The sequence below is a fragment of the Lontra canadensis genome, unplaced genomic scaffold (assembly GCF_010015895.1).
Source record: "Lontra canadensis isolate GAN:19392208 unplaced genomic scaffold, GSC_riverotter_1.0 scaffold4, whole genome shotgun sequence".
In the NCBI taxonomy this organism is placed as follows: Eukaryota; Metazoa; Chordata; class Mammalia; order Carnivora; family Mustelidae; genus Lontra; species Lontra canadensis.
The window spans coordinates 48,490,541-48,518,176 of record NW_022630998.1 but is presented as its reverse complement, the minus strand read 5'-3'; the positions used below and the strand labels follow the sequence as shown (position 1 = coordinate 48,518,176).

Below are 27,636 nucleotides of genomic sequence, written 5' to 3'. Positions count from 1 at the left end.
TTTGAACACTATTAATATTTCTGGATAAACCCAACCTACTATCAATTACAGTTAGACAAACAACTGTCAATCACAACTGAACAAACAGCCCCAAGTTTTCCTGTTTCTGGATGCCCACCTGATTTACAGTTTACCCATTATGCAGATACATGGCTTGGATGTGTAGACCATCAATGGCTGCCCACCTCTAAGGTTAGATAATGAAATCTTATTTGTGTGCATTTTGTGTGGGGCAGGGCAGTCCTGCTTAGAGGGCCTGGGACAGGGAAGAAAAGAGCTGTTTTTGGGTTGCAGGGAAAGGGCCCAACTTCCACCTCCATGGCTGAGTTAAGAATCTGAGCTCAGTTCTCAGAGTAGCTGTAATTGGTTCTTTACACTACTCATTTCCTCAGAATAGGAGCAGTTGTCTTCTATTAAAACTCTGGGTGACATGCAGCTTCCTTGCCTTATCTTCCAGAGCACTTTACATTAAGGGGAAATCACTATAATCAAATCTCTGCATCTTTCCTGCTGCTAAATTAAACGAGGTACTTTCTTCCTGGGATTTTGCAAAGACAACTGGATGGATACACATATAGCGAGCACACATCACATACCAACACAGTGTAACTCCCACAGAGTCTTTGCTCCCTCCTTCCATCCCTCCCTTTTCCCTCTCCTGAGGATTGCTGAACATTTTGCTCCAAACTCTCCAAGTCACCCACGTGTTTGTTCTCCCCTTTAGCTGTTCAATTTACTTTCTGACAAAGAGAAACTGAGTTGTTCTCAGGCTTTGAGCTGCAATCCTGGAACCAAGCTGTCTCACCCATTCCCAGTCACCATCAGATCTGCCCCACCAACCCCCCTCACTCTGGGGAGAGTGGAATGATTACTGGGAGTCTCCCTGGCTCAACAACCCCACCCCTTTCCTTCACTCTTCCTCCTACCGCAACAGAGCAAACTGAATTTGCCTGTTTAGTCCCACTTGCCAGGGTGGGATGGAAGTGGGTGGGGAGGGGATGGTGGGTGGTAGAGACTACTGGAAATCTCTCATTCTCTTTCACACACACACACATTTAAACTGTACTTTCAGGGTCTCTTACACACAGGTGAATCCTAACACTCTCAAGCAAGAACAAACACGCCCCTGCTTTCCCTCCCCCAATTCCCAGAATAGAATTTAGTCCTGGGTCCTAGATTGCTAGTGATAAAGAGACCAATGAGGAGAATTTGAGAACTGGGGAGGTGACCCCTTGTCTGAATGGGGGAGGGGGCGCTCTCCACTCACCGCCTGAGTCCCTGGAAGGAGGAGGGCCAGGACATCCTGGATTTCTTTAGGCCGGGCCGGTGGCCGGTCTCCACGGCGTAGGAGGTGCGGTCCATGGCACGGCAGTACAGGTAGCGCTCGGTGTCCGAGTAGCCGCGATGTCGGACCCGGCCGGTGGCCCCGCTCGAGGCGTAGCGGCCACGAGCAGCCCCCGGAGGCGGCGGGGGCGGTGGCAGAGGGGGTGGCGGTGGCGGCTGCAGCGGACACTGAGGCTGGGGCTGGGGTGAGGACGGCGGTGGCGGGGGCAGGTGGTGATGGGGGTGCAGAAGGCGGAACTGGGGCTGCCGGAGCGGGTACTGGTGATGCTGCTCGTGCCTCCAGAGGTGCTTGGGGGCTTTGAGGGTGGCCCCTCCGGCGCCGTCGCTGCCCTCGTCGCTGCCCGCACGGGCCGGCACGCTGCTGCCCTCTGCCTCCATCCTGGCTCGCACCTCCGAGCCCTGCTGTCCAGCTGGTTTCACCGCGCTGGCCCGAGCGCCACCCGGATGCTGCTGCTGCTGCCGCAGCCGCTTCTGAAGCCGAAACAGAGGCTGGGCTCAGCTTCCCACTTGAAGCCACCAGAGGCTCCGGGCGACCGAGAGTGGGCTCTGCCAGCGGGAGGGGTCACAGAACGTGACAAGGCTCCCTCCACAGTGATTGTGGCAGAGATACACTCCTGGGCTCCCCAGTTCACCAAGACTAGGACGCGCGGTGCGCTGCTTCACCAACAGCCGGTCCCTCCTTCCTCCCTTTCTTCTTCCCTTCCCTCCTTTGGGCGCCTGCAGCAAAAGCAGGGACTGTTAACAGCTCTAGACGCAGAAAAAGCAGCAGCAGTAGTGGTAGCAGCCTCCTCAGTCCAGAGCGCCTGAACCCTGAGACCAGAGCTGCTGAAAAGTTGGATAGCTCCTGACTGATGAGCCAAGCTGCGACTTTCTCCAAAACCACTCTAGCCAGTCAGAAGTCAGACCTGTCCTCCTGATCCTTCCCCTCCCTGTGCCCCCGCCTCCCTCCCCCCACTGCCCTCCACTGCCCCAGAGCTTTCCTCTGCACCTCCACTTGCTTCAGTCTTCTTCGAGAAATGGAGTTCGGTGGTTCCTGTCGGATTCTCACAGCTTTTTGACGATGAGCACCATGTTGGGGCTTCCAAAGATAAGGGATGTGACCTGGCAAAGTTGCTCAGAATGGTTTTTGTGCAGGTTGTTGAAAATTTGGATCTGGGTGAGGACCCAATATTAGGATTATTTCAGCCTCTTTCCCTGACAAAGGTTTAAATACTGTGTGGATCTTTCTCATAGCAGAGGGAATGCCCACTATTTCCTCTTGAAGATCTTCTTCCAGCTAGTATCTCATGTTGCTGCTGCATCTGTGATTAAGGTCCCCAGGAGTGGTCCTAGCTGGAAATCAAAGTGAATGGTTGTCAAGACTGAGATATCTGGCTACAGTTAAGGTTGGGGAACCTTTTCCATTACAAACCTCTGTTTATCTTCAGGGGTTTCTTCTGTCAGTGCCTGCCTGCAATTTTGTCTTTCTGCCACATCCAGCAGAAGAAGACAGCTCAATTGCCAAAGCGTTCAGAAACATGTATCACTATTATTCCACAGAAATCAGAGTCATATATGGCACTAAAATCCAAATTCCTTTATTTGTCTTCCTTTATTTAGTATTTTCCTGCAATGTTGGCCATTTTTGAGAAACTACAAAGTTTCAGAGTAATATATGTTCATATAATATAGAGTAATCTATGTACATATGTACATAAATCTTGTACCTTTATTATTATTATTATTATTAAAGGCTTTCTTTATTTGACAGAGAGAGAGAGAGAGATCACAAGTAGGCAGAGAAGCAGGCAGAGAGAGAGGGGAAAGCTGAGCAGAGAGCCCAATGTGGGGCTCGATCCCAGGACCCTGAGATCATGACCTGAGCTGAAGGCAGAGGCTTAACCCAATGAGCCACCCAGGTCCTCTCTTCTTGTACCTTTTTATATTTTAAATTATATTTAATTTTAGAATTAGACTTTATGGGAACTAGCATTGTAACATCCATTATTTGAAATACAGTTTTATTGATGTCTTACAATAGTTTGTTGGCAGTGTAATTAATCTATTTACCAGACACAACTTTGACACACTTGAATATATATATTTTATGCATATCATATAACGAATACTAAAGTATCAGAATTAAGAACCATTTCTCAGACTCTGCAGAGTGCTGGAAATCCAAAGCCCTCCATATAGTGAGTGCTCAGTGTACAAGCCATTGATGAAATACCATCAATGAAAATAAGTGCTCACTTTGCTCACTGTTCCTTCTCTAAGTGACAGCAATTAAATTTAATGCTTTGCAAAAATGCACTTGGCATTTCTACATGGGTATCTTTCTTTCTCCTCCTTCTCTCATTCTCTTCCTTGTCCTCCTCCTCCTCCTCCTCCTTCTCCTTCTTCTCCTTCAAAGTGAGAAATGTCTCCTCCAGCATTTCAGTATTGGCATTTTGCCCATAGGGCCCATGAACAAAGCCTGAGAAAGGCCAGGTCTTGAGAGGAACAAGGCATTCCCCTAAGTATCACTTCCCTCTATGTAGCACTGAAAACATACTTGACTAAGGCATTCTTTCTCCCCTTTACAGACACAAGTGTGACTAATGGCAGTGGCCAAAGTATTTTCTATGCCTAGGAAGGCACTGAGCTGGTATCTTTCCAAACAAGAAAGGAGAGAAAAGGAAGTGCTTACAGTGTAAATCATTTTTCAAAATCATCGCATTATTAGTACCTGGAACTATTCCAAAGAAGTATACAAATTTCTTTTTTCCTCTGAAATTCTTGCCACCTTTCTCCTTGGTTGAGTCATGGCAGAATATCTATCTGAAACTTATAATCTCGCTTTTCCAACACTAACAGTATAAACAAGTAGTTTGTGATCTTCTTCTTTCCAGAATAAATAGAATTATCCAAACCTACCCTGCTTCTCACTGTCCATTTCCTCCTTTTTTTAATTAATGAACAATTTCTATTTCTTATAGTCTTCATTTATTTTTTGTAAATGATTCTTTCATTTTTACTATATAATTACAAGTCAGGTATATTTTTAAAGATAAAGATAAGAAAATCATTTATCAAACTAAAAAGCTTTTGCACAATAAAAGAAACCGTCAACAACATGATGAGGCAATCCATTGAATGAAAGAAGATATTTATAAATCATACATCTGATAAGGGATTAATATCCAAAATATATAAAGAACTTACATAATTTAATGTCAAAATAACATACAACCCAATTTAAAAATGGGCAGAGAACTTGAATAGACATTTTTCCAAAGAAGACATACAGATGGCCTGTAGGCACATGAAAAAGTGTTCAACATCACTAATCATCAGCAAAATGCAAATCAAAACCACAATGAGATATCACCTCACACAAATTGGTTATTATCAAAAAGCCAAGAAATAGAAAGTGCTGGTGAGGCTTTGGAGAAAAAGAAACCTTCTATACTGTTGGTGGGAATGTATATTGGTGCAGCAATCATGGAAAACAGTATAGAGATACTCTATTTCAAAATAGAACTGCCATGTGGTCTATCAATTACACTTCTGAATATTTCAATGAAAATGAAAACACTAATCCCAATAAATACATGCACTCTTATGTTTATCACAGCATTAGTTACAAAAGTCAGGATATGGAAACAACACAATTTTCTACGGATAGGTGTACGTACACACAATGTGTATGTATATGTACACACACACACAGGCACGCATACACAGTGAACTATTACTCAGTCAAGAAAGAAGGAAATCCTGACATTTGCAAAAACATGGGTGGACCTCGAGGGTATTATGCTAAGTGAAATAAATCAGAGAAAGACAAATATCATATGATTTCTTATATGTGAATCAAAACAAAAAACCAGAAACACACTCACACATATAGGAAACAAATTGTTGGTTACAAGAGTGGGGAAGGATTGGGGGGGATGGGTGAAAATAGGTGGAGGGGATTAAGAGGTACAAATTACCAAATATAAAAAAATAATTCATGGGGATGTTATATACAGCATAGGGAATATAGTGAACTATACTACAATAATTGTGTGTGGTGGTAGATGGTATCTAGACTCAAGGTGGGAATCATTTTACAACATACAAGAATATCAAATCACTATGAAGTATACTTGAAACTAAAAGGATATTGTATGTGAATTTATACTTCAATAAAAAAATCATAAGAAAATCATGTAAGTACCCATGTCCCCAGTTTGAGAGTTTTCAACTTCTACTATAATTCCAGGAGATTACTTACAGTAGTAGTTTATTGTGTGACCTTTGAGGTAAGACAGCTTAGGTTCAAATCCCCCACTTCTTAGTCATGTGAACTTAGCTCTAAATTACTTACCCGCCATGTCTCTTATATGCAAAGTAGTATTATTATCCACCTCACAGGGTCTTGTGACGACTTAATAATACTTAGCACAATGCCTTATGCACAGTAAGTACCTAATAAAAGCTACCAATTTGGATCATTCCTGATAGAGCTGGAAGAATCCTAAATTTGATTTTACTCAGTGGTTTCTAAGAAGTATCACCTTGGAGACCATCAAAAACTTCTGATGTTAAACCCCAGACCAGTGATTTCAAACTGTGATGTTATCCGAATCACCAAGAGAACAAGTCAAGAACACAAAAGCCCAAGCTCCTTAAGGCAGATAACAGTTTGGGACTTTGTACTTTTACCAAGTTGGCCAGGTGATTCTGAATCCAACTAAAATTTGAAAGCCATTGCCACACCTAAACAAATGAAATCAGTATCTCTGGGGGAAGAACCCAGACGACTGCATTTTTAAAAACTCCTTAGCTGACTTCAATATTTCAGTAACTACTGATCCAGAACTATTCCCTTACTATACAGTTGCAAAATTACTTTAGATTCTCTTAGTTGACTTGTCCACATGACTCAAATACTTTTTGGCAAACCTAGTTCAAGAGTCCAGAGCTCATGAAAATATACACTTTCTCTATGACTCTTGTTGTCTCTATGTTAAAAGAAAATCTTACATAGTTAAAAACAGAGACTTCTAGTCTTCCACTTCAAAACTCTTTTCATTAATCTAAGGGTTGTGCCCTCATACTTAAAATAACCAAAAATGGAAATAATCAATGGGGACATCAGTTTTCCATACTTATACGTCAAATAAATGATCTATTTTCCCCCACTGATTGACTGTAAATGTTGTTTTATAGGTACAATCTGAGAGGGTATTCAAACACTACTGGGTTCATATGGGGCCTCCTTGAAAGCTTTCACCACTCATTATCAGCACATCTGTATAAAAAGTAAAAAATTCTAGTAAATGATCAGTGCATTTTTCCTGAACAAACATAAATAATAAGTTAGTTGGTGCCATTACCATGGTACAGAGATTATACACCATCACCACCACCACCCTTTTTTGCCAATGAATTTCAAATCTGCCCTAGCAATCTAATCAATCACTCAATGTTCCGCTGGACAATTAACAAGGAAGAACATTCCTGTCAATAATGATGGAGAGTTCTGGCAGAAAGGATGTCAATAAAAAAGCTAAGGGTGAGCAAGGATCATTTCAATTCAGAACACAGAATTAAATATAAGTCATGATAACTAAGGGTCCACTGTTATCTTCATGATGAGAGGAAGATTTAAATGAAACCTTCTTTTTGCATATATCCTAGATATACTGGAATACACATGCTCTGTTGTTTGTTAGGACGTGTCAATCTGATGGCAGTCATCATAGAGTTGGAAATTTTCATCATCAGATACTGTTTCTCACAAAGCCAAACTGCTGCCTCGTTAGAAATACCCAAAGGATGCATTCAGAGTCTTAGATTTCACCCAAGTCTTCAGGGTTTTTCAGAAACAGGGTTAAGGCCTTTCTTGTGGATATATGAAGGGCTTTTGGAATAGTAAACATTTATACATATATTAAATATTGTTAATATTACCACTTTAAGTACTAGTACTAAAGTCCCTATCCCATTGTTTCCATATTTTAGATCATTTTTAGAAATTTTTTTTTTCTAACATGAAACAAAGAGCAATATGTGATAAATGTTGAACTAAGAAATGCTACATTTGAGCACATTTTTCTTTGATTAGCGCACTGACGGAAATTCAGCAGTAACTGCTTGGCTGGCCCTACAGGTTTCAGTACTACCAGAAACTAATCTTGTAACTTTCTAACAACACTACTCCACTTGTTAATTCAAGCTGAAAATATTGGTTATGTGTCAGTTCCCATGCAGACTTCAGTATTTAATTGATGAGCATGAAAAAATACTTGTCCTCAAGGAGCTTTGTGTCTTTAAGGGAAGTAAACAAATAGACAAGTATAACTCAGGGAGAGAGACAGAGTGTGTAAGACATAGGTGTGAGACATAAATGGGGATATGTAATGTCTGGTACACAAGAGGAACATTCAATTTGTAAGGGTCAATGGGTCTTCACAATGAGGAAGCTAATGCCAAGACCTCAAGAACAAGGTGAAATCAGTTAATTGTACCTTGTATGAACATGTATGTATGACTGTATGTTTGTTTTAGAGAGCATCAAAGGTAAACGCATAATGGGAAGAAATTGGCACTGGCAAAATCTCAGAGATGAGGGGAATTCTGGGGCACTGGAAATTCAGGAAATGTCAAGTAATTTTATGAATCCCTAAGAAGGACAAGTAGTTAAGTATGCAAATATCTCATAACAAATCACCTTTTAGAAAGGGCGCCCTTAAGGCAATATATTTATGATGTGTAAATTATCAAAAGGCGCCCCTCTGTGTGAATCTGGTAAGTTGGAAGCAAACAGAGAAGAAATCAAGGATATGAGAGGAATAAGGAGAATAACAGATAATAGGCTGTCCCTCAGAAGAAGCAGATTGAACACTAAGATGCAAATGGAAGGGCTTTCCTTAAACTAGACCAAAGCCAACATTTCCATTGTGACAGCAGAGAAATAGGAAATGATGAATTCTGATGGAAGTTAATTGCATTTCTCAAATATTTAACTTTTGGCATTCTTCCAAATAATTTTCATACCCCATTTTACTTAATCCTTACAACAATGTACTTCACATTTTAACAATTTTGAAAATCATAAGGAGTCTTTCTAAAGAGACTAACAGGACTGTGCAAGTCTCCTGCAGATGTCGAGTGTGACCCATGTGATCTTAACTCTACATAGAAAACATCTGTTGCTCATTGTCTCAACATTAATTTATTCATTCAACCAATGCTTATTGAACACTTAGTATGTGCCAAACATAGGATCTGGAGGAAAAGAACTGAATAAAACAGTACAGTTTTGGCTCTCCTATTCTAATTGGAAGAAAGAGAATAAAAACTCAAACAAATATGTAAAAATGCCAGATGAGGCTAAGTGCTATAAGGCAAAGAGAAGCAAATTGAGAAGTTAGCATATGATGTTTGGGAGTGAAGGAAGTAAGGGTGTCAGCCAGCATCCAAGGCTATGAAAAATGCAAGTGCAAAGTTATTGCCATAGCAGCAGCTTGCCATATTGGGGAGTACCAAGCCAACCAGCGGCCTGGGGTAAAGTAAAGGGGAAGCTATTTGGAAATGAATTCAAATCAAGGAGGGCCATGTTGGAATAGTAAAGATTTCTGATTCGTTATTTGTATTCAAAGAACAGCATCTAGTTGAATTTTAGACTTAATTACATGAGATTTAGACACCTAATATTCATTTAAAATTTCTTCAAAAGACTATAGTATATTGCCTCACTGAAGAGATAACTAACTCCATATGTAGAAACAATAAAAAATATGCCTGGGAGACAAACATCTGTTGTAAGTAAAGAAAATATTTCTTTCAGGAAGAAAGACTGCACTTCCGTACTTTATTATAAAGCAAAAGATATTCATAATATTTGAAGCTGTATATTGTTTAATCACTGAAGTAACTACAAAATCATTTCTGATCATTCACCAGCAATACACTTAAAAAGACTAGATATTCCCTAATCCTGTGGAAGATGTTACAGAACTTTCAAAGTGACTGATTCATGAGACCTGAAGGATGATTACTCAGGTGCTAAATGTCCATCTGTCAAAAGCTTCTAGCTGAGTTTTAGAAGAGCATCCTGAGCTTCTAATATTTGACAATTAAATTTTAAAAAGGAATCAACATGCCTTGAAATGTCACTCTCAATCTCAAACATGCAAAAGAGATTATGAGAAGTAGCTTGTTACTATGAAATCGGGCCTAACCTACCAAAGGCCAAAAACAGTTAGGACTTTTTCAATTATTTTTAAAAAAGATTTATTTTATTTGAGAGAGAGAGCACGTGAGGGAGAGCCTGAGCGTCGTGAGTATGGGTGGTGGAGAATATCCAAGCTGAGCGCCGAGCCTGATGCTGGGCTCTAACTTGAGACACTGAGATCATGACCTGAGCAAAAAGCAAGAGTCAGACACTTAACCAAATGTGCCACCCAGGCACCCCAAGAATCTTTAAATTCTTAATGTGAAGAATATTTAATCTTAGACTTTAAGATGCTGAAAAGTGGGGCACCTGGGTGGCTCAGTGGGTTAAGCCTCTGCCTTTGGTTCAGGTCATGATCTCAGGGTTTGGGGATCGAGCCCCATATCTCTCTGCTCAGTGGGGAGCCTGCTTCCCCCACTCTCTCTGCCTGCCTCTCTGCCTACTCGTGATCTCTCTCTGTCAAATAAATAAATAAGATCTTAAAAAAAAAGGAGGCTGAAAAGTAACAAGGTAGGCAGGGATACAGCAAAATGTATTCATTTCCCTTTAGAAAATGTACATTTAAAGTAGTTTTCTTATTTTATAAAGCCCCTATTAAACTGACTATTGTAATTAATGTGTTTCTTAAATAAAGGATTTCCAGCATTAACTCCAGTTTACATCTAGGAAGTGGAGGCTGATAGTAGCAATTATTGGCCTAAGGTCAGATATTTGTTTGGTTTGAAAGCTGTAACTTGAGCCCTTGCCAACCTCAGTCTGAAACCTGTGATCTTGCCTAGATGACAAAGGGATAAGATAAATACAGAAGTTTTTAAATTAAAATGTCTATGGATTGGGGCGCCTGGGTGGCTCAGTCAGTAAAGTGTCTGCCTCCAGCTCAGGTCACTATCCTAGGGTCCTGGGATTGAGCACTGCATCGGGCTCCTTGCTCGGTGGGAGCCTGCTTCTCCCTCTCCTTTTACCCCTTTTAATGCTCTCTCTCTCTCTCTCTTTCAAATAAATAAATAAATAAATAAAATATTTTAAAATATCAGTGGATAAATTGTTTAATAATATCAGTGGATGGGTGGTTTAATACAAAATTAGAGAACTAAAAAGACATAGGCTGAAATATCAGAAATATCTTGTGTGAGGGACAAGATACAAATATCCGTTATCAATACTTCTAATCAACTAAGAAAAACACACACATAAATATTGAAGATAAACGGATTAAAAAGGAAGAGACAAAACTGTCACTTGCTGATGATAACATTATCTACATACAAAACACAAAGGAATATGGAGACTAATTATTAGAATGTTAAGGGAGTTTAGAGGGCCAAGTGATTTATAAGACTCAGTGGCATAAAACCCACATCATCACCAACAGAACAGATACACCTGAGGTGGGTAGGAGTGAGCAATGTGGAGCTGAAAATTCCATCCTTGAGAGACAAATCTGCAAGAGATTCATAAACACTTTGTAATAATAAATGTGTTATTTTTCACATTTTCACATTTTCACATATTTCACAATTCACCCTTACTATCCGAAGTAAACAAGACCTCAAATTTGGAGGCTTCTTGTATTGAGAGAAGACAAGTTACTTTATCTATCCTCAAGGAATACACATTCCCTCCAAAAAAGGGAATTTGGATCACTACCAGGGGCATTCTCACAAACTAATTTTAATTGTAGCCCAGTTACTCACTTTCTTTGTGAATGTAAAATTTTCAATGAAATAGTACTTTTAAAAAACATTGAGAAAATGTGTTACTTATTTTGATCAAACTTAAAATTTCCATGTAACTTGATGAGCATAATAGAAATAAGAACCTTGGGAAAAGAAAAAATATATAGAATTCACAATTCAAGGCAGACTCATAGACATACTAGTTTTTAAAGTTTCTGCTTGCCTATTCTATCTTCTTACAGACTTGACACCATGATATAAGATTTTATTTATTTTAATCAATGTAGTTTTGACATTGTATTTGCAGGAAGGAGAAGAAAGATATTAACCATTATTCTCCTCAGCATGACACTACCACTTTAAAATAAATGGAAGATCCATGGTCTAATATTACTAAGGCTGAGTAATTTTCCCCCTGGCTCAGCTCATGGAAAATAGCATATTTTCTTCATGCATAAATAATGGAAATCTTATCATTGAATTGTTTAGAATGCTTTGTGGAGTGTGCCAAATGTAGACCTAGATTTATTTGCAATGGCCTCTGCGCAGATTCAAAGATGTAGACTAAGTGACCAGTTGTAAACTACACACTGTGCTTATTAATCCAGTCCCTCTTTGATGTTGATCAAATAACCCATTATTGCTGAAGGTGTTCAGTCAAAATGGTCAAACCAATAGTCCTACTGAATTTAAACATTTTTCTAAAAGGTACGTCATTCATCATCCTTACTAAGGGAATGGGTACCATAGCCAGAAAAAGTCCTGATTTTCAGTTCCTTCCAAGATGTTCTAGATGTCTGACTACAGGCTACATTAAACACTCTAAATATCAGTTTCTCATCTATAAAATGGGGGTAATAACAATCAACTTTGCAATGTTACTTTGCAAAGGATTAAATGAAATAACAAATGTAAAATTCTCAGCACAGTACCTGGCATATAAGCAATATATGTATATATACATTATCTTATATATTTATGTATATATACATATATAAACATATACTACATATAATTTAGGAAATGATGAAAATGGAGAACCAAACACCCCTACAGTATTACACTGGAGCTCTTGAAAATCCTGAGCGGCCTCCAAGCAGTAATAGGATCATACCTTTCAGCCAGCAATGAATATTTCAGTTAGAAAAAGAGCTACAATACCTTAAATGTGAAACTAGTTCTGCCTTCCACTCTGCTTTTTTCCCTACTTTTATTTCTATTCCATATGTATTTTCTGGCCTATGGAAAAGAAGTAAGAAAACCAATATTTATAGATGTTGCTATAATGAGCATTTCACTTATGCTACAGCAATTGATAGCCACGGCCTTTTAATCAGGTAGAAAGTATCTTTCCTACTTTACCTAACTGGCCCAAATAACTGCCAAAATTTACACAACTAGAGGGGTGCCTGGCTGGCTGAGTCAGTACAACATGCTGCTCTTGATCTTGGTGGTCACAGTTTAAGCCCTACAAGGGGTGTAGAGCTCACCAAAAACAAACAAACAAAAAACCAAAACACATCCAGAAAATATTGGAACCCAATTTCTAGCCATAATTTGTGTTACCTCCAAAGCCTTTTATATTTCTTTACACAAGGAATTTACTAGATGTAGTATTAGGTCAGGCTCTAATCTATTTTTTTTAAGATTTTATTTATTTTATTTGACAGACATAGATCACAAGTAGGCAGAGAGGCAGGCAGAGAGGAGGAAGCAGGCTCCCCGCTGAGCAGAGAGTCCGACGCGGGGCTCGATCCCAGGACCCTGGGATCATGACCTGAGCCGAAGGCAGAGGCTTTAACCCACTGAGCCACCCAGGTGCCCCTCTAATCTATTTTTAATCGGGAACTTACTGCTTTAGGGAAACTATGCTAGGAAAGTAGTTGGCTTCCTAACCAGCTGAAGCGGTAGGCTTTCTAAACAGCCTACTACGCCATAATAGAAATACCACATACCAAATACCACAATACCCTGCATTAAAACAAGGGTCAGCAAACTATGGCTATAGGACAAATACAGCTTACCACCTGTTTTTATAAATTATGTTTTGCTGGGACACAGCCACAACCATTCATTTACTTATTGTCTATGACTGCTTTCACTCTGTGACAGAATTGAGTAGTTCTGACAGAGACTTTGTAGCCCACAACATCTAAAATATTCACTATCTGGGTCCTCATAGAAACAGTTTGCTGACCGTTAATGAACAAAAAAATACTAGATGACTAATGAACTATCATCTATAATATTCTCTCCATTAGGAATTACTCTCTGTTGTGTTTGAGCAAAAGTGAGTGTCAAGTTTCCAGAAGACAATTTCAGCAGCTTCCAAATCAGCCCCAAGAAGACCAGGAGAGGGGAGGCTGTGTGATCTCAAGACCATAGGTCCGACTTGGGTAGTTTGCCCCAAAGGGAGAGCTACTCTGTTCATGATAACAAGCTGCCCAGCACAAATGGAGACCTGGTGCTTGCCTTTCCTCTGTGCTGATTCCGTGCTAGTTCTTTTCTCCCTCAACTGAAACTTCTCCCAAGTCCTCACTCTTTACTTGACTTCATGATTCTTTTCTTTTTTTTTTTTTAAGATTTTATTAATTTACTTGACAGACAGAGATCACAAGCAGGCAGAGAGACAGACAGAGAGAGAGAGAGGGAAGCAGGCTCCCTGCTGAGCAGAGAGCCGATGGGGGGCTCGATCCCAGGACCCTGGGATCATGACCCAAGCCGAAAGCTGAGGCTTTAACACACTGAGCCACCCAGACTCCCCTTCATGATCCTTTTCAAAACATCAAAGCTTTCCCTCTTTCAAACCAATGATCCTTTTGAAGCATGAGAAATATGATTTTTTAAAAAGATTTTATTTATTTGTTTGACAAAGAGAAAGAGAGAGAGAGCACAAGCCAGGGGGAGCAGCAGGCAGAGGGAGAGGGAGAAGCAGGGATCCTGATGCAGGACCCCGGGATCATGACCTGAGCTTAAGGCAGATGCTTAACCAACTGAGCCATCCAAGCGCCCCTGAGGAATATGATTATTGTGTATTCTTTTTTTTTAAAGATTTTATTTATTTATTTGACAGAGATCACAAGTAGGCAGAGAGGCAGGCAGAGAGAGGGGGGAAGCAGGCTCCCTGCTCAGCAGAAAGCCCGATGCAGGGCTCGATCCCAGAACCCTGGGATCATGACCTGAGCTGAAGGCAGAGGCTTTAACCCGCTGAGCCACCGAGGTGCCCCGTTTATTGCGTATTCTTAACTGAAACTGATTTACAAACAACTTTTTAACTCTTTAAGTTACTTTAATTTCTTTATCTTTCTCCTGTTGGTGAACTAAAGATTTTGAAATGTCAGTAATTTTAGGCAATATCCATGCAAAAGAAATAATTCCAGTTCCTAATTTCCCCTTAAAATTTAATTTTGCTTACACCTTTCATAAGTACCATTCCCTATGACTTAATGTTATAAGCTAGACTATAACAGTAATAACCTTCTTAATATTTTCTTAAGAGTCTGTCCTGACACCTACTGAGAATAAGGCCCCAAACTGCATATTTTACCCACTATCTACTGTAATTTCAGTAACTGTATTATCCAAACCAAGTTTTGGGGTTCATAGTCTGATAGATCTCTGGAAAATATAAACTACTATTTTAGTGAGATATAATTGATACATAACATATTAGTTTCATGTATGCAAATAATGATTTGATATATGTATATATTACACAATGATCACCACAAAAATAATCTCTCTAGTATTCATCATCATACATAGCTACAATTTTTTTTCTTATCAGAAGAACTTTTGAGACCTACTCTCTTAGCAGCTTTCAAATAAGCAATACAGTATTATTTATTACAGCCAATGCTATACATTACCTCACTAGGGCTTATTTATTTTGAAACTGAAAATATTGGGGCTCTTGGATGGCTCAGTAAGATACACTGTGGACTTTGATTTCACCTCAGGCATGATCTCAGAGTCTTTGGATCTAACCCCGTGTAGGGCTCTGCACTCAGTGGGGAGTGCTACTGCTACTCTCCCTCTCCCTCTTCCTCTGCCACTCCTCACCCCCACTCACTCTTCTCTCTCTCTCTCTCTCTCTCTCTAATAAATAAATAAATCTTTTTTTTTTTTTTTAAACCTGCAAGTTTGTACCATCTTCACCCATGTTGTTCCTCCTGTCCCCACATCCAACCTCTGGAAACCACCAATCTATTCTATCTATGAGTTCAGGATTTGATTATTTTTAATAAGAATTTTTTCCCAAATGCAGGATGTAGAAAAATCATAATTACAGAGATGCTCTAATATATTCCCTAGAGTTGCACTCTTAGCTAAATGGGGAAGATGTGGATAATTGTGAATTCTACACCCATTTTCAAAAACTAATGATGAAAGGCATTCAGAAACTCTAACTAAGAATCACTTAAATCCACAATGGAGAAAATAATCATTAGAATATTTCTGAATATGGATGCCTGGGCGGCTCAGTGGGTTAAGCCTCTGCCTTCAGCTCAGGTCATGATCTCAGGGTCCTGGGATCGAGCCCCGCATCAGGCTCTCTGCTCAGCAGGGAGCCTGCTTCCTTCTCTCTCTCTGCCTGCCTGTCTGCCTACTTGTGATCTCTATCTGTCAAATAAATAAATAAAATCTTTAAAAAAAAAAGAATATTTCTGAATAAAATACAAAATGGTGGCTTAGTTTTTTCTGGATTTTTTATTTACACGTGTTACCAAATTCATTATATTGAACTTTCTCTTTAGCTCACACCTAGACATTATCTTTACATGTGCTGTCTCTTTACAGTAAATTAATTGACTAACAAATCCAGTTGTAAAAACAAAAATTATCAAATACTTTGAATTAACTATGTTTGTTTTTTTTTTAGATTTTATTTATTTATTTGGCAGACAGAGATCACAAGTAGGCAGAGAGGCAGACAGAGAGAGAGGAGGAAGCAGGCTCCTTGCTGAGCAGAGAGCCAGATGTGGGACTCGATCCCAGGACCCTGAGATCATGACCTGAGCTGAAGGCAGAGGCTTAACCCACTGAGCCACCCAGGCGCCCCTGAATTAACTATGTTAATGTCATCTTAGACTATTTATTTCTTTCCTTTGATTTTTTTATCTAAACACTTCTAATCTTATCAATTCTTCCATAACCATAATCCTTAGAGTCATCACTTATCTTTCCTACTTCCAAATTATAGTTCAAACTTTCACCACTTCACTCCTGTATTATTGTGACAGACTTTCATTTTATTATTATTCAAAACGTGGTCTGAAGACCACTTAAATCAGAATCACATTGATCCTTGTTAAGAAGGAGATTAAGGGCCCTCTCCAGACTTACTCAATCAGAATCTCAGTTCAGCTCAGGAATCTACAACTTTAACAAGCTACCTAGGTAGATTCTTAAGCACATGAAAGTTTTTTTTTAATTTTAAAAATTTTTCTTTTTTCTTTTTTTTTTTTAGGACATTAAAGTTTAAGAACCACTGTTCAAAAGGCTTTCTTCTTTTCTCATCTCTCCCTAGTTTCAAGATACTGTGGACATTTCTATGACATAAGTCATTGTGACGGGATGAATTTGCCTTCTACTTCCCTATAGAAAATCTTCCATGAGTCCATGAGTTCTCTGGATTAAGTACAAATATCTTAACCTGGCAACCAAAGATCCATACAACATGGTCAGGCACTAATTTTGCAATTTCTCCTCCCCCACCCCCCCACTCCCCTGGTATCCCAAGATTACAACCTAATTTTTAATTTCAGGCATCCAACTCTATGTTGAATCCTCTCCTCCAGGTTAGCACACTCTCCATTTATTCAATTCCAACTCATTCACAATCCTCTCCAAAAACAAGGCAATTCCAAGTTTTTCCATAAGGCCTCCCTTGATCCTTCCTTTGTATGAGCTCATAGCATTTATTGTTCATAGTATTCAGATGGCACTTATTCACAGACTGTGTTTTCTCTTGAATTGTCACTTAATTTTTATTGTGAGTATGCATGTCTCATTTTCATACCTCGATAGTGAAATTTCTGAGGGTGAAAACATTGGGAATATAACTGGGCTGCAAGCATAAAGAATGAATACATATTTTTGAAATGACTAAATGAATACAAAATTGAGTAAGTCACCTCTGAATTCACCATTTATTTATCTGATATAGTTGATTGTTTTGGCACTGAACATACTCTGCATTAAGAGACTCCCTTATTTTATGAGCTTACACTTTTCTCATCTTTATATGCTAAAGAGCTATTCATGACAACTAAATTAATCCCAAACCAGACAAAATGCCAGCAACAAAAGCATCAGCACTTTGGCTCAAATAATGTATGAAGATCTTGCTGGCTGGTCCATCTGGGAGGTGGAGCTTGAAATTCTAAACGTCATTCTGCCCATTCTATACCCAGTTACACAATCACAAAACACTTTATGTCTCAGTTAATAACTCTCTCAATACCCCTAAAAGCTGCTGGTAATTTAGTTGTATGACTGACATAATATCACAAGCCCCAGATTACCTGCTGGAAGCACTTACATCCATGATACTTATAATCACAAATACCTCCTTGCCTCCAAAGGATTACATGTCCAAATACAAAGTCAGAATTCATAATGCAGTAGAATCGCTCGTTCAGAACTAGGGTCCATATCACCATCTCCCAGGGACTAGACAGCAAGCTAGGTGAAGGATTAGTATAGGAGTATTGGTTGGCTTAAGATTGGCTTATCTGTGTACCAGAATCTAATGATCACCATATTAAAAACTTCAAAGCATTTAGAGTTATTTTAATGAACATACTTTGGACAATGACTGATAAACTATGCATCTGAATAATTTTTTGATGAGTCTAATTGATACTATGATTCACTTTTTGGACACAAAGTAATATATTATGGTAATAAATATGTACTTATTTTCCATGACCAACACATATATATAGCCAAATTATCTATTTGAATGGGTAATCTATTTTTTTGTAAAAATTGTAATTATTTTAATAATGCCTTATAGGGATCATATTTTTGTTATTGTTAGTATTTAAATTTTCCTAGAAAATTCTTTTTCCAAACAGTAAAGTACAATGGGAGTCTTTGGAGTAATAAAAATCTATGTTCAAATCCCAACTCTGCAACTAACAGTGTGAATCAAGGATACATTGTCTTATTCCTTTGAGATTAATTTCCCTAAAATGTTAAAAGAAAAAGGAATAATAATTCCTACATCACAGAATTGCAATAAGGGTATAATAAAAATGTGAATAGATTAAGCACAGCACTTTCCATACAGATAATTGTTTATCATCAGCTTCTCCTCATTAAAAAAAAAAAAAAAAAAAAACCTCAATGAGAAAAGAGCCTGGTACACATTAGATGCTCAAAGATCATTTGTTGAACTGATATAATTAACCTGTTTTACTGACAAGAAAAACAATTTCAGGTGATTTTTCTAATTTTAATATAACCCATCCTAAGTATGGAGTAAAATATTTCCTGTAAAGGAAAACATTAAGAAATCAGTCCTATCTTTCCTCTTTCAGAAGCAGGAAAACAAGGCTGCACTTGGTGAAGGGAGATGCATATCATCAATAAACTAATTACATACAGTGATTAATATGTTTATCACAGAGTAGTCTACCAATATCAAAAAACACCTGGGCATATTACCCTGATGACCTATGAAGACTGGGTCAATTAATCTGGTGTTTTGTTAATGATGCATGATGAGGCTGGAGGGAGTCCATAACTGTTGAGTTCTATATGCTGATGTCCCTGATAGCTTTTAATCATTTAAGCAAATACTACAAGTAATGGAGATTACATCATTCACTCACTAATGAATAATTATGGAGCAACAATTCACTGCCAAGAAATGTACTAGTCACTGGGGATAGAGCAGTGAACACCACAATCAAGGCTGCTACTGTCTGTATTAAACGTAGTGAGAATCACAATAAACACATAATAAATGTAAAAACAAATACTCCAGAGAGAAGATAGGGAGGCATTCTATTCTGAGAGTTAAAATAAGGAATGTATTAGCAGGTTACTAAATGCTGCTTTGGATGGGGTTGCCAAGAAAGACCTCTCAGAGCAAGTGATCTTTAAGCTGAGATCCAAATGAGATGGAGGAAACAAGAATACAACCATCAGAGAAAATCATTATAGAAAGAACAACCAGTCTAGTGCAGTGACCTTGAAGAATGGTTTGGCCAGTTTGAATGAACAGACATCAAACTACTGCAAGTGAGAGTCAATTAAGCCAGCAATTACTCCAGGTCATGAAGAATATTTTCATTTTCCTTATTGTTATGTGGAAGGTGTTAGATGAGATAATTGTGAAAGACTATTTTCTATTAAAAAAATCCAAAATTTTATGGTCAAGATGGTTCTGTTCATTCCAAATGAACTCTTCATGAAACACTGAATCTTTCAATTCCTTTAGTAGAAAATTCCCGTAGCAAATCCCCATAGCCTGGGGAGCTGTATCTCTTGACCAATGGAGCTATAGGCATGACAGTTGTTATAATGTTCTGTGTATAGAAAAGCAAAAAAGAACTCCTTTCCTTGTATGTGACAAAGCCAAACATGTCTCAGGTTTTCATTAATAACTTCCAATGTAGAGAGAAAAAAGGAAGTTATATAAAGTTTAATACATAAACATAAAGAAGGCTATTTTGTTCCTTGTAGTCTGGAACTTTAATTGTAAATATTAGAGCTTTTTAAAAAAGATTTTATTTATTTACTGACAGAGAGAGAGAGAGAGAGACATCGAGAAAAGAACATAAGCAGAGGGAAAGGGAGAAGCAGGCTTCTTGCTGAGCAGAGAGTCCAATGTGGGAAGTCCGACATGGGAAGTGATCCCAGGTCCCCGGGATCATGACCTGAGCCAAAGGCAGCCACTTCAGGACTAAGCCACCCAGGCACCCCATAAATATTATAGCTTTTGTGGAAGAAGTCAGGTATTTAATTCCTACAGCATTAAGATACTGAATTTTCCAAGAGTATAGAAAATATAGCACACTTATACTACCAGTATAATACATATATCATTGTATAAAAATTCTGAGTTAGAGATGACATATTGACTCCCACTTGTGTGAATCAGAGGCAAAAGTGACTTATTTAATTAAATAACTTATTTATTTAGTAAATGTGAATAATTACTATGTGTTCTATGTACTAGATAGAGTATGACATAAGCATAACAAAACTCTTGACATCCTTGGAATAGACAACAGAAAGTAAATAAACATATATTCTATCTGGTGATGATAAGTTCTATGGAGAAAAATAAAGGCCTGGGGAACAAGGAATATGGGAGAGGAGAGTGAACAGCTTTATAAGATAGCTCAGAAAAGCCCTTCTATGATAAGGTGATATTTGAGCAGAGACCCAAAGGGAATTAGGAAAAAGCATTACAGGTAGAGTGGATTGTCATTGTAAAGTCGCTGAAGCAGGAAAGGACAGCAAGGAGGCTTGTTTGGTTGGAGTGTGTTGAGTTCACGAGGCACTAGAGAAAATAAAGTTGAGGTACGAGTCGGTCGGGATGGTATAGGGTGTGTGTTTCTAGGAAGAGGTTTTGGCTTTGATTCAGAATGAAATGGAAGGTTTTGAGAAGAGAAATGGCATAGTCTGAGTTATAGTCTAAGAGGATCACACTGTGACTGCCATATTGAAAACCTATCATGGAGTGGCAAGTGTGAAGGTAGAGAGACAAGACAGAAAGCGATTTTTCAATAATCAATCTGTGGGGCACATAGTGGCTCAGTCATTTAAGGGTCGTACTTGGGATTTCCGCTCAGGTCCTGATCTCAGGGTTGTGGGATAGAGCCCCTTGCAGGCTCTGCACTCAGCGGGGTGTCTGTGTGTACCTATCCCTCTGCCCCTCCCCTGACTCACTCTCTCTCTCTCTCTCTCTCTCAAATAAATACATAAATCTTAAAAAAAAAAATCAATCTGCATATTTACTGACCAGGGAGATTGAACATCTACACATATATTTTACTTCACAGAGGACTACAGTGTTGTATTATGTTAGGATTGTATTGCTTTTTTTCCTTTCACATTTGTGAGATTATTCTTTTTATTTTTAACTTTTTACATTGGAACACTATAGACTCACAGGAAATTGCAAAAATTCTATAAGGAGGGAGGTACTATGAGTCTATGACCCATTTTTTCCTTAACAGTAAGATGCAAGACTTATTCTTAATAATAAAAATTAGTAAACCAGATATTTCTCTGAAAATAATTTTCATTTCTTTACAACTCATTTCTTTTTAGTGATAGGAATTATCTGGAATATTACCACTCTAGAATAACAAAATGGGGCATTCTCTCATAACCCTTAAAGATCACACTGATCTAAATCGGAAACATAGAGTATTTACTTTTCTGAAATACTTCCCTGTAAATTACTTCTCCCTACCTTTTCTTCCTTCTTTAATTTTCTGCTCTCCAGAACTATATTTAACCAGATTTTTCTATTCTTTACCTCTGCTCATCACCCCACATTTCTCCCCAAATATGGGGAGTCAACCACAGATTATTATTATTTTTTTAAAAGATTTTATTTATTTATTTGACCAAGATCTCAAGTAGGCTGAGAGGCAGGCAGAGAGAGAGGGGGAAGTAGGCTTCCCACTGAGCAAAGAGCCCGATGCAGGGCTTGATCCCAGGACCCTGGGTTCATGACCTGAGCCGAAGGCAGAGGCTTAACCCACTGAGCCACCCAGGCGCCCCTCAACCACAGTTTATAATCATGGAGAGATGTTTTTGAACTTTTATATTTGCAGGAGAAAAAAACAATGGTGAAACCTCTCCTGGAAGTCTTGCCTGATATGGCAAGACCAAAAATAATAAAAAATAATCTAGGCAACAAGTTCACATATCAATTGAGAAATACTATTTGGCAACTTCTACAACAAAATGAAGGGATGCACATATACAACTGAATTAAAACAATCAGCTATTTTGCTTTTATTACACTTTTACTAACAGTTTTCTTAATATGAGAAAAATATACTTCATGTGGCCGAGTTCATGCAAAAAAAAATTTAAAGACCCTGGCATAAAGTGAACAATAAGAAATACACTAACTCTGGTCAAAATAATACGTGTCAACTGCACTTCTCAAAAGGTAAACTGTAGGAAATAAGCATTTTCTCAGTATGAAATCAATTTATTTAATACCTAGAATGACAAGCCAATAGGATAAACATTTAATTTAGTTTTAAAACCTACTTAAATAGCCATTAATCAAACTGGTGCTTCATCATGAATTGTTACCACTGATACCACATTTGAAATGTCTTTTTTTTTTTAAAGATGGCTCTGGATGTTACTAACATTTAGTTAATACTGTCAAGAATCACTAAAAACAAATTGGGAATATAGTGGGGTTTTTTTTGCAAATCTATGAGATAAAACAGATTGCTTCTTAAAGATGCCTTTCATTACAACTATTAAACAGAAGGGGTGCAGGTCAAAGGACAAGGGGAAAAGGGCAGCATGATGACCGAACTTGACACTGAAATCTATGACTGGCCAGGATATTTAGGTAGAACATGGTGCTTATGTGGCTTGATTTTTTTTCATTCTCTTGACAGTCTTCTGCAGAGCAGAAGTTTTTAATTTCAATGAAGTCCAGTTTTTTTTTTAAATTTTTTATCTTTATTAATGTAAGGAACTATTTAGCCAGAGTGACTCCATCTTGGTTAAAAAGCCATTTTGTTGTTTGTGCAGTAAAACTTAAACTGACCCTGCCCCCCCCCCCCCCCCCCCCCGAGAAACTTAGAAGCAAGTCTGGAAAACCAGTAAAATATGGTTGGCCAGTTCCTAATAACAGAGCCCAGAATACAAGGCCAGGTCAGCCAGTTCCTGATAACAGGGCCCAGAATACAAGGACGAGTCAGGCCAGGTGGAGACATCCAATCAGTAAAAAGCACACATACTGTCTCCCTAACCACCAAAGAATGTAAACCCCGCCTTTTGGGCGCCAAACTTGAGCGCCAATTCTGACCAGAGTAATAGGTTAGTTCAGACAGCTACTATAAGGTAAATTGTAATTCAATTGGCCCCCTGTGTGTGGCCTAACATGAATATACAATGTTACAATCTCATTGGCCACCTATGTGTGGCCAGGCTCTATAAAAGTTAGTTTGTGAGGCTGGGAGGGGTCGCTCTCTTTAGAGGTGGCCCTGACTGGTCAGTCGATTCTTGAGCCTGTAAGCTGGGGGTGGTCACTCTCTTCGGAGGCGGCCCTGGCTGGCCAGTCTGACTTCTAATGATTGGCATAGAATAAAGCTTTGCATAACTTTAACTTTGTTTCAGTCTCGTTCCCCTGGCTGATCAGTCTGACTTCTATTACTTGGCATAAAATAAAGCTTTAAATAACTTTCACCTTGTCTCAGTCTCATTCCTTTGATCATGGACCTAACAATTAACATATAATGTATTATTTGCCCCAGGGGTACAGGTCTGTGAATTATCAGGCTTACACATTTCACAGCACACACCATAGCGCATACCCTCCCCAATGTCCATCACCCAGCCACCCTATCCCTACCCCCTAACTCCCCAGCAACCCTCAATTTGTTTTCTGAGATTAAGAGTCTCTTATGGTTTGTCTCCCTCCTAATCCCATCTTGTTTCATTTTTTTCTCCCCCCCGCCTCTCAAATTCCTCATATCAGAGAGATCATATGATAATTGTCTTTCTCTGATTGACTTATTTCACTCAGCATTACCCTCTAGTTCCATCCACGTCATTGCAAATGGCAAGATTTCTTTTGATGGCTGCATAGTATTCTATTGTATGTATATATATACACACCACGTCTTCTTTATTCATTCATCTGTTGTGGACATCTAGGTTCTTTCCACAGATTGGCTATTGTGGACATCGCTGCTATAAACGTTCAGGTGCACGTGCCCCTTCGGATCCCTACATTTGTATCTTCAGGGTAAATACCCAGTAAGGCGATTGTTGGGTCGTAGGGTAACTCTTATTTTCAACTTTTTGAGGAACCTCCATGCTGTTTTCCAGAGTGGGCTGCACCAGCTTGCATTCCCACCAACAGTGTAGGAGGGTTCCCCTTTCTTTGCATCCTCACCAACATTTGTCATTCCCTGACTTGTTAATTTTAGCCATTCTGACTAGTGTGAGATGGTATCTTATTGTGGTTTTGATATGTATTTCCCTGATGCCGAGTGATGTGGAGCACTTTTTCATGTGTCTGTTGGCCATCTGGATGTCTTCTTTGCAAAAATGTCTGTTCATAGCTTCTGCCCATTTCTTGGTTGGATTATTTGTTCTTTGGGTGTTGAGTTTGATAAGTTCCTTATAGATTTTGGATACTAGTCCTTTATCTGATATGTCATTTGCAAATATCTTCTCCCATTCTGTCAGTTGTCTTTTGGTTTTGTTGACTGTTTCCTTTGCTGTGCAAAAGCTTTTGATCTTGATGAAGTACCAATAGTTCATTTTTGCCCTTGCTTCCCTTGCCTTTGGCGATGTTTCTTGGAAGAAGTGGCTGTGAGTGAGGTCAAAGAGGTTGCTGTCTGTGTTCTCCTCAAGGATTTTGATGGATTCCTGTCTCACATTGAGGTCTTTCTTCCATTTTGAGTGTATTTTTGTATGTGGCATTAGGAAACGGTCCAGTTTCATTCTTCTGCATGTGGCTGCCCAATTTTCCCAACACCATTTATTGAAGAGACTGTCTTTTTTCCATTGGACATTCTTTCCTGCTTTGTCGAAGATGAGTTGACCATAGAGTTGAGGGTCTATTTCTGGGCTCTCTATTCTGTTCCATTGATCTATGTATCTGCTTTTGTACCAGTACCATACTGCCTTGATGATGACAGCTTTGTAATAAAGCTTGAAGTCTGGAATTGTGATGCCACCAACTTTGGCTTTCTTTTTCAACATTCCTCTGGCTATTCGGGGTCTTTTCTGGTTCCATATAAATTTTATGATTATTTGTTCCATTTCTTTGAAAAAAATGATGGTATTTTGATAGGAATTGCATTAAATGTGTAGATTGCTTTAGGTAGTATAGATATTTTCACAATATTTGGTCTTCCAATCCATGGGCAGGGATGTCCACTATCACCACTCTTATTCAACATAGTACTAGGCAATCAGACAACAAAAAGAAATAAAAGGCATCTGAATCAGCAAAGAAGTAAAACTCTTAAACTTTGTAGATGATATGATACTTTATATGGAAAACCCAAAAGACTCTACTCCAAAACTGCTAGAACTCATACGGGAATTCAGTAAAGTGTCAGGATATAAAATCAATGCACAGAAATCAGTTGCATTTCTATATACCGACAGCAAGACAGAAGAAAGTGAAATTAAGGAGGCGATCCCATTTACAATTGCACCCAAAATCATAAGATACCTAGGAATTAACCTAACCAAAGATGTAAAGAATCTGTACTCAGAAAACTATAAAGTATTCATGAAAGAAACTGAGGAAGACACATAGAAATGGAAAAGGCTTAATTTTGATATGTGTCACTTAATTTCATTCGGCTTCTTATTTCCAAACTGAACTCCAGCCACCACCAGCTGAGTCACAATTAAGCTGTTCTCCTTGGGAGCCAAGCTAGAGAGTTTGTATGGACCAACTCAAATTTAGAACTACTTCTGTGAAAATGATTTTGAAGGGTTCAGCTTCCTTATAATGATTCATTAATTACCTTACCTAAGAAATGAAAGACAGTGCATTACTTAGGAGCCACAAGAGGCAGTGAAAGGACATTAAACTTCGATATAGTAGACCTGGGTTTCCAGTCCCAATTCTAGGGTCTCTGAATTTGTGACCTGAAATATATCAATTAACTCTCTGACTTTTAATGTCTTCATTCATTAATTATTCCATATTAATACTCTCCCAGCCTTACCCTGAACATTAAAAGCATCAAGTAAAATGTGACATGGTCATCCTTGTATTGCAAGATTCTAGACTATAGTTAATGCTTGTTTAATAAGTATCTGCTGAATAAACTATTAGAATGAATTTGGAGAAATGCTGCACATAATTTGAGTGAAACTTATTTACCCCAAATGACCATTTGTAAACATTTAATGTAACCTAATCTACTTGCCAATATGTTATAGATCTTCATATAAAAATATATTTTAACATTTATTAGCCTCATATAGAACAAAAGGTTATATAATCACATCTCATTTTACAACCTGCTCTAAATAATTAATGTAATTAAAATATGCTTATGTAGAAAATAATCAATAGTCTTCTAAACTTAATCACATTCTAAAATGATAATCTAATGATCTATGATTTTATTTTATATATATATATAATCACTTCTACAAAAAGGAAAAAATTATGGGAAAAATTTGGAGAAACACAGCATTATATATAATACTGATAAAAATATAACTATCATTTAAAATAAAGTGATTTTCCAACATGGTCTAGAAAATAAATAACATTAGGAAAACCCCCACTCAAATCAATTATAGGCACACTTTACCTCCGCTTTAAAATGTATGTTTCTATGTGTTTATTATTTTTTTTAAAAGGTGTCTGTTTATGCTGCAGTTAAACACCATTTAAACAATGATTTATTTAAAGTTGATTTTCTGCAGTGCCTGGGTGGCTCAGTCAGTTGAATGTCTGCCCTTGGCTCAGGTCATGATTAGGGGTCCTGGGATCAAGCCCTACATCGGGCTTCCTGCTTGTTAGCAGGGAGGCTGCTTCTCCCTCTCCCTCTGCCTTCTGCTCCCTCTACTTGCGTTCACATGCTCTCTCTGTCAAATAAATAAAAATCTTTAAAAAAATAAAGCTGATTTTCTGATTTCCCAGAAATCTTGCAAAAATATCTAACACTGGAATAGACTGTCTTTTTTGGAATGTGGCAGGCAGACATTAAAGTGGCCCCCATGATATTCATAGCTTTGTATAACTCCCTCATCTTCAGTGTGGGCAGGAACTGTGACTTGCTTCTAACAAATAGAACATGGCAAAGATAATGCACTCTCTTGTGCTTGCTTACATTATGTTATATGAGACTCATGATACCAAATGTGCTCTCCTCCTCCTTTGATTTGAAGAAATGAGCTGCCAAGTTGTAAAGGGTCTACGAAGAGGGCTACCTAGCAACGAACTGAGAAAAATCTCAAGAAGCTAATAGTGACCTCTGTCCAGCAGCCACCAAGAGACCAGGACCCTCAGTCTCACAGCTGCAAGAAAATTTAATTTCGCTAATAACATGAATGAGCTCAGAAGTGGATCCAACCCCACCTGAGCCTCGAGAGGAGACATGAGCCCTGGCTGACACCTTGATGGCAACCTTGCAGAAGATGCAGCTAAGCCATGTCTGGACTTCTGATCCACAGAAACCGTAAAATAATATGTACATATGTCTAAAGCCTCTAAAC

The 27,636-nt window shown here is 38.5% G+C and overlaps 1 protein-coding gene across 4 annotated transcripts in view; it reads right to left on the bottom strand.

Moving 5' to 3' along the window:
- PDE4D (phosphodiesterase 4D) overlaps positions 1 to 27,636 on the bottom strand; it is a 1,277,424-nt gene that overhangs the window by 863,205 nt on the left and 386,583 nt on the right. Inside the window, exon 1 of one of the 4 annotated variants that reach the window (XM_032850058.1) lies at positions 1,268 to 1,771. The exons of the other annotated variants lie outside the window; for them this stretch is intronic. Coding sequence (XP_032705949.1) covers positions 1,268 to 1,722 — 455 coding nt within the window. The 5' untranslated portion in view covers positions 1,723 to 1,771. Of the gene's footprint in view, positions 1 to 1,267; positions 1,772 to 27,636 lie in introns of those variants that run through there. 4 annotated transcript variants of the gene reach the window in all.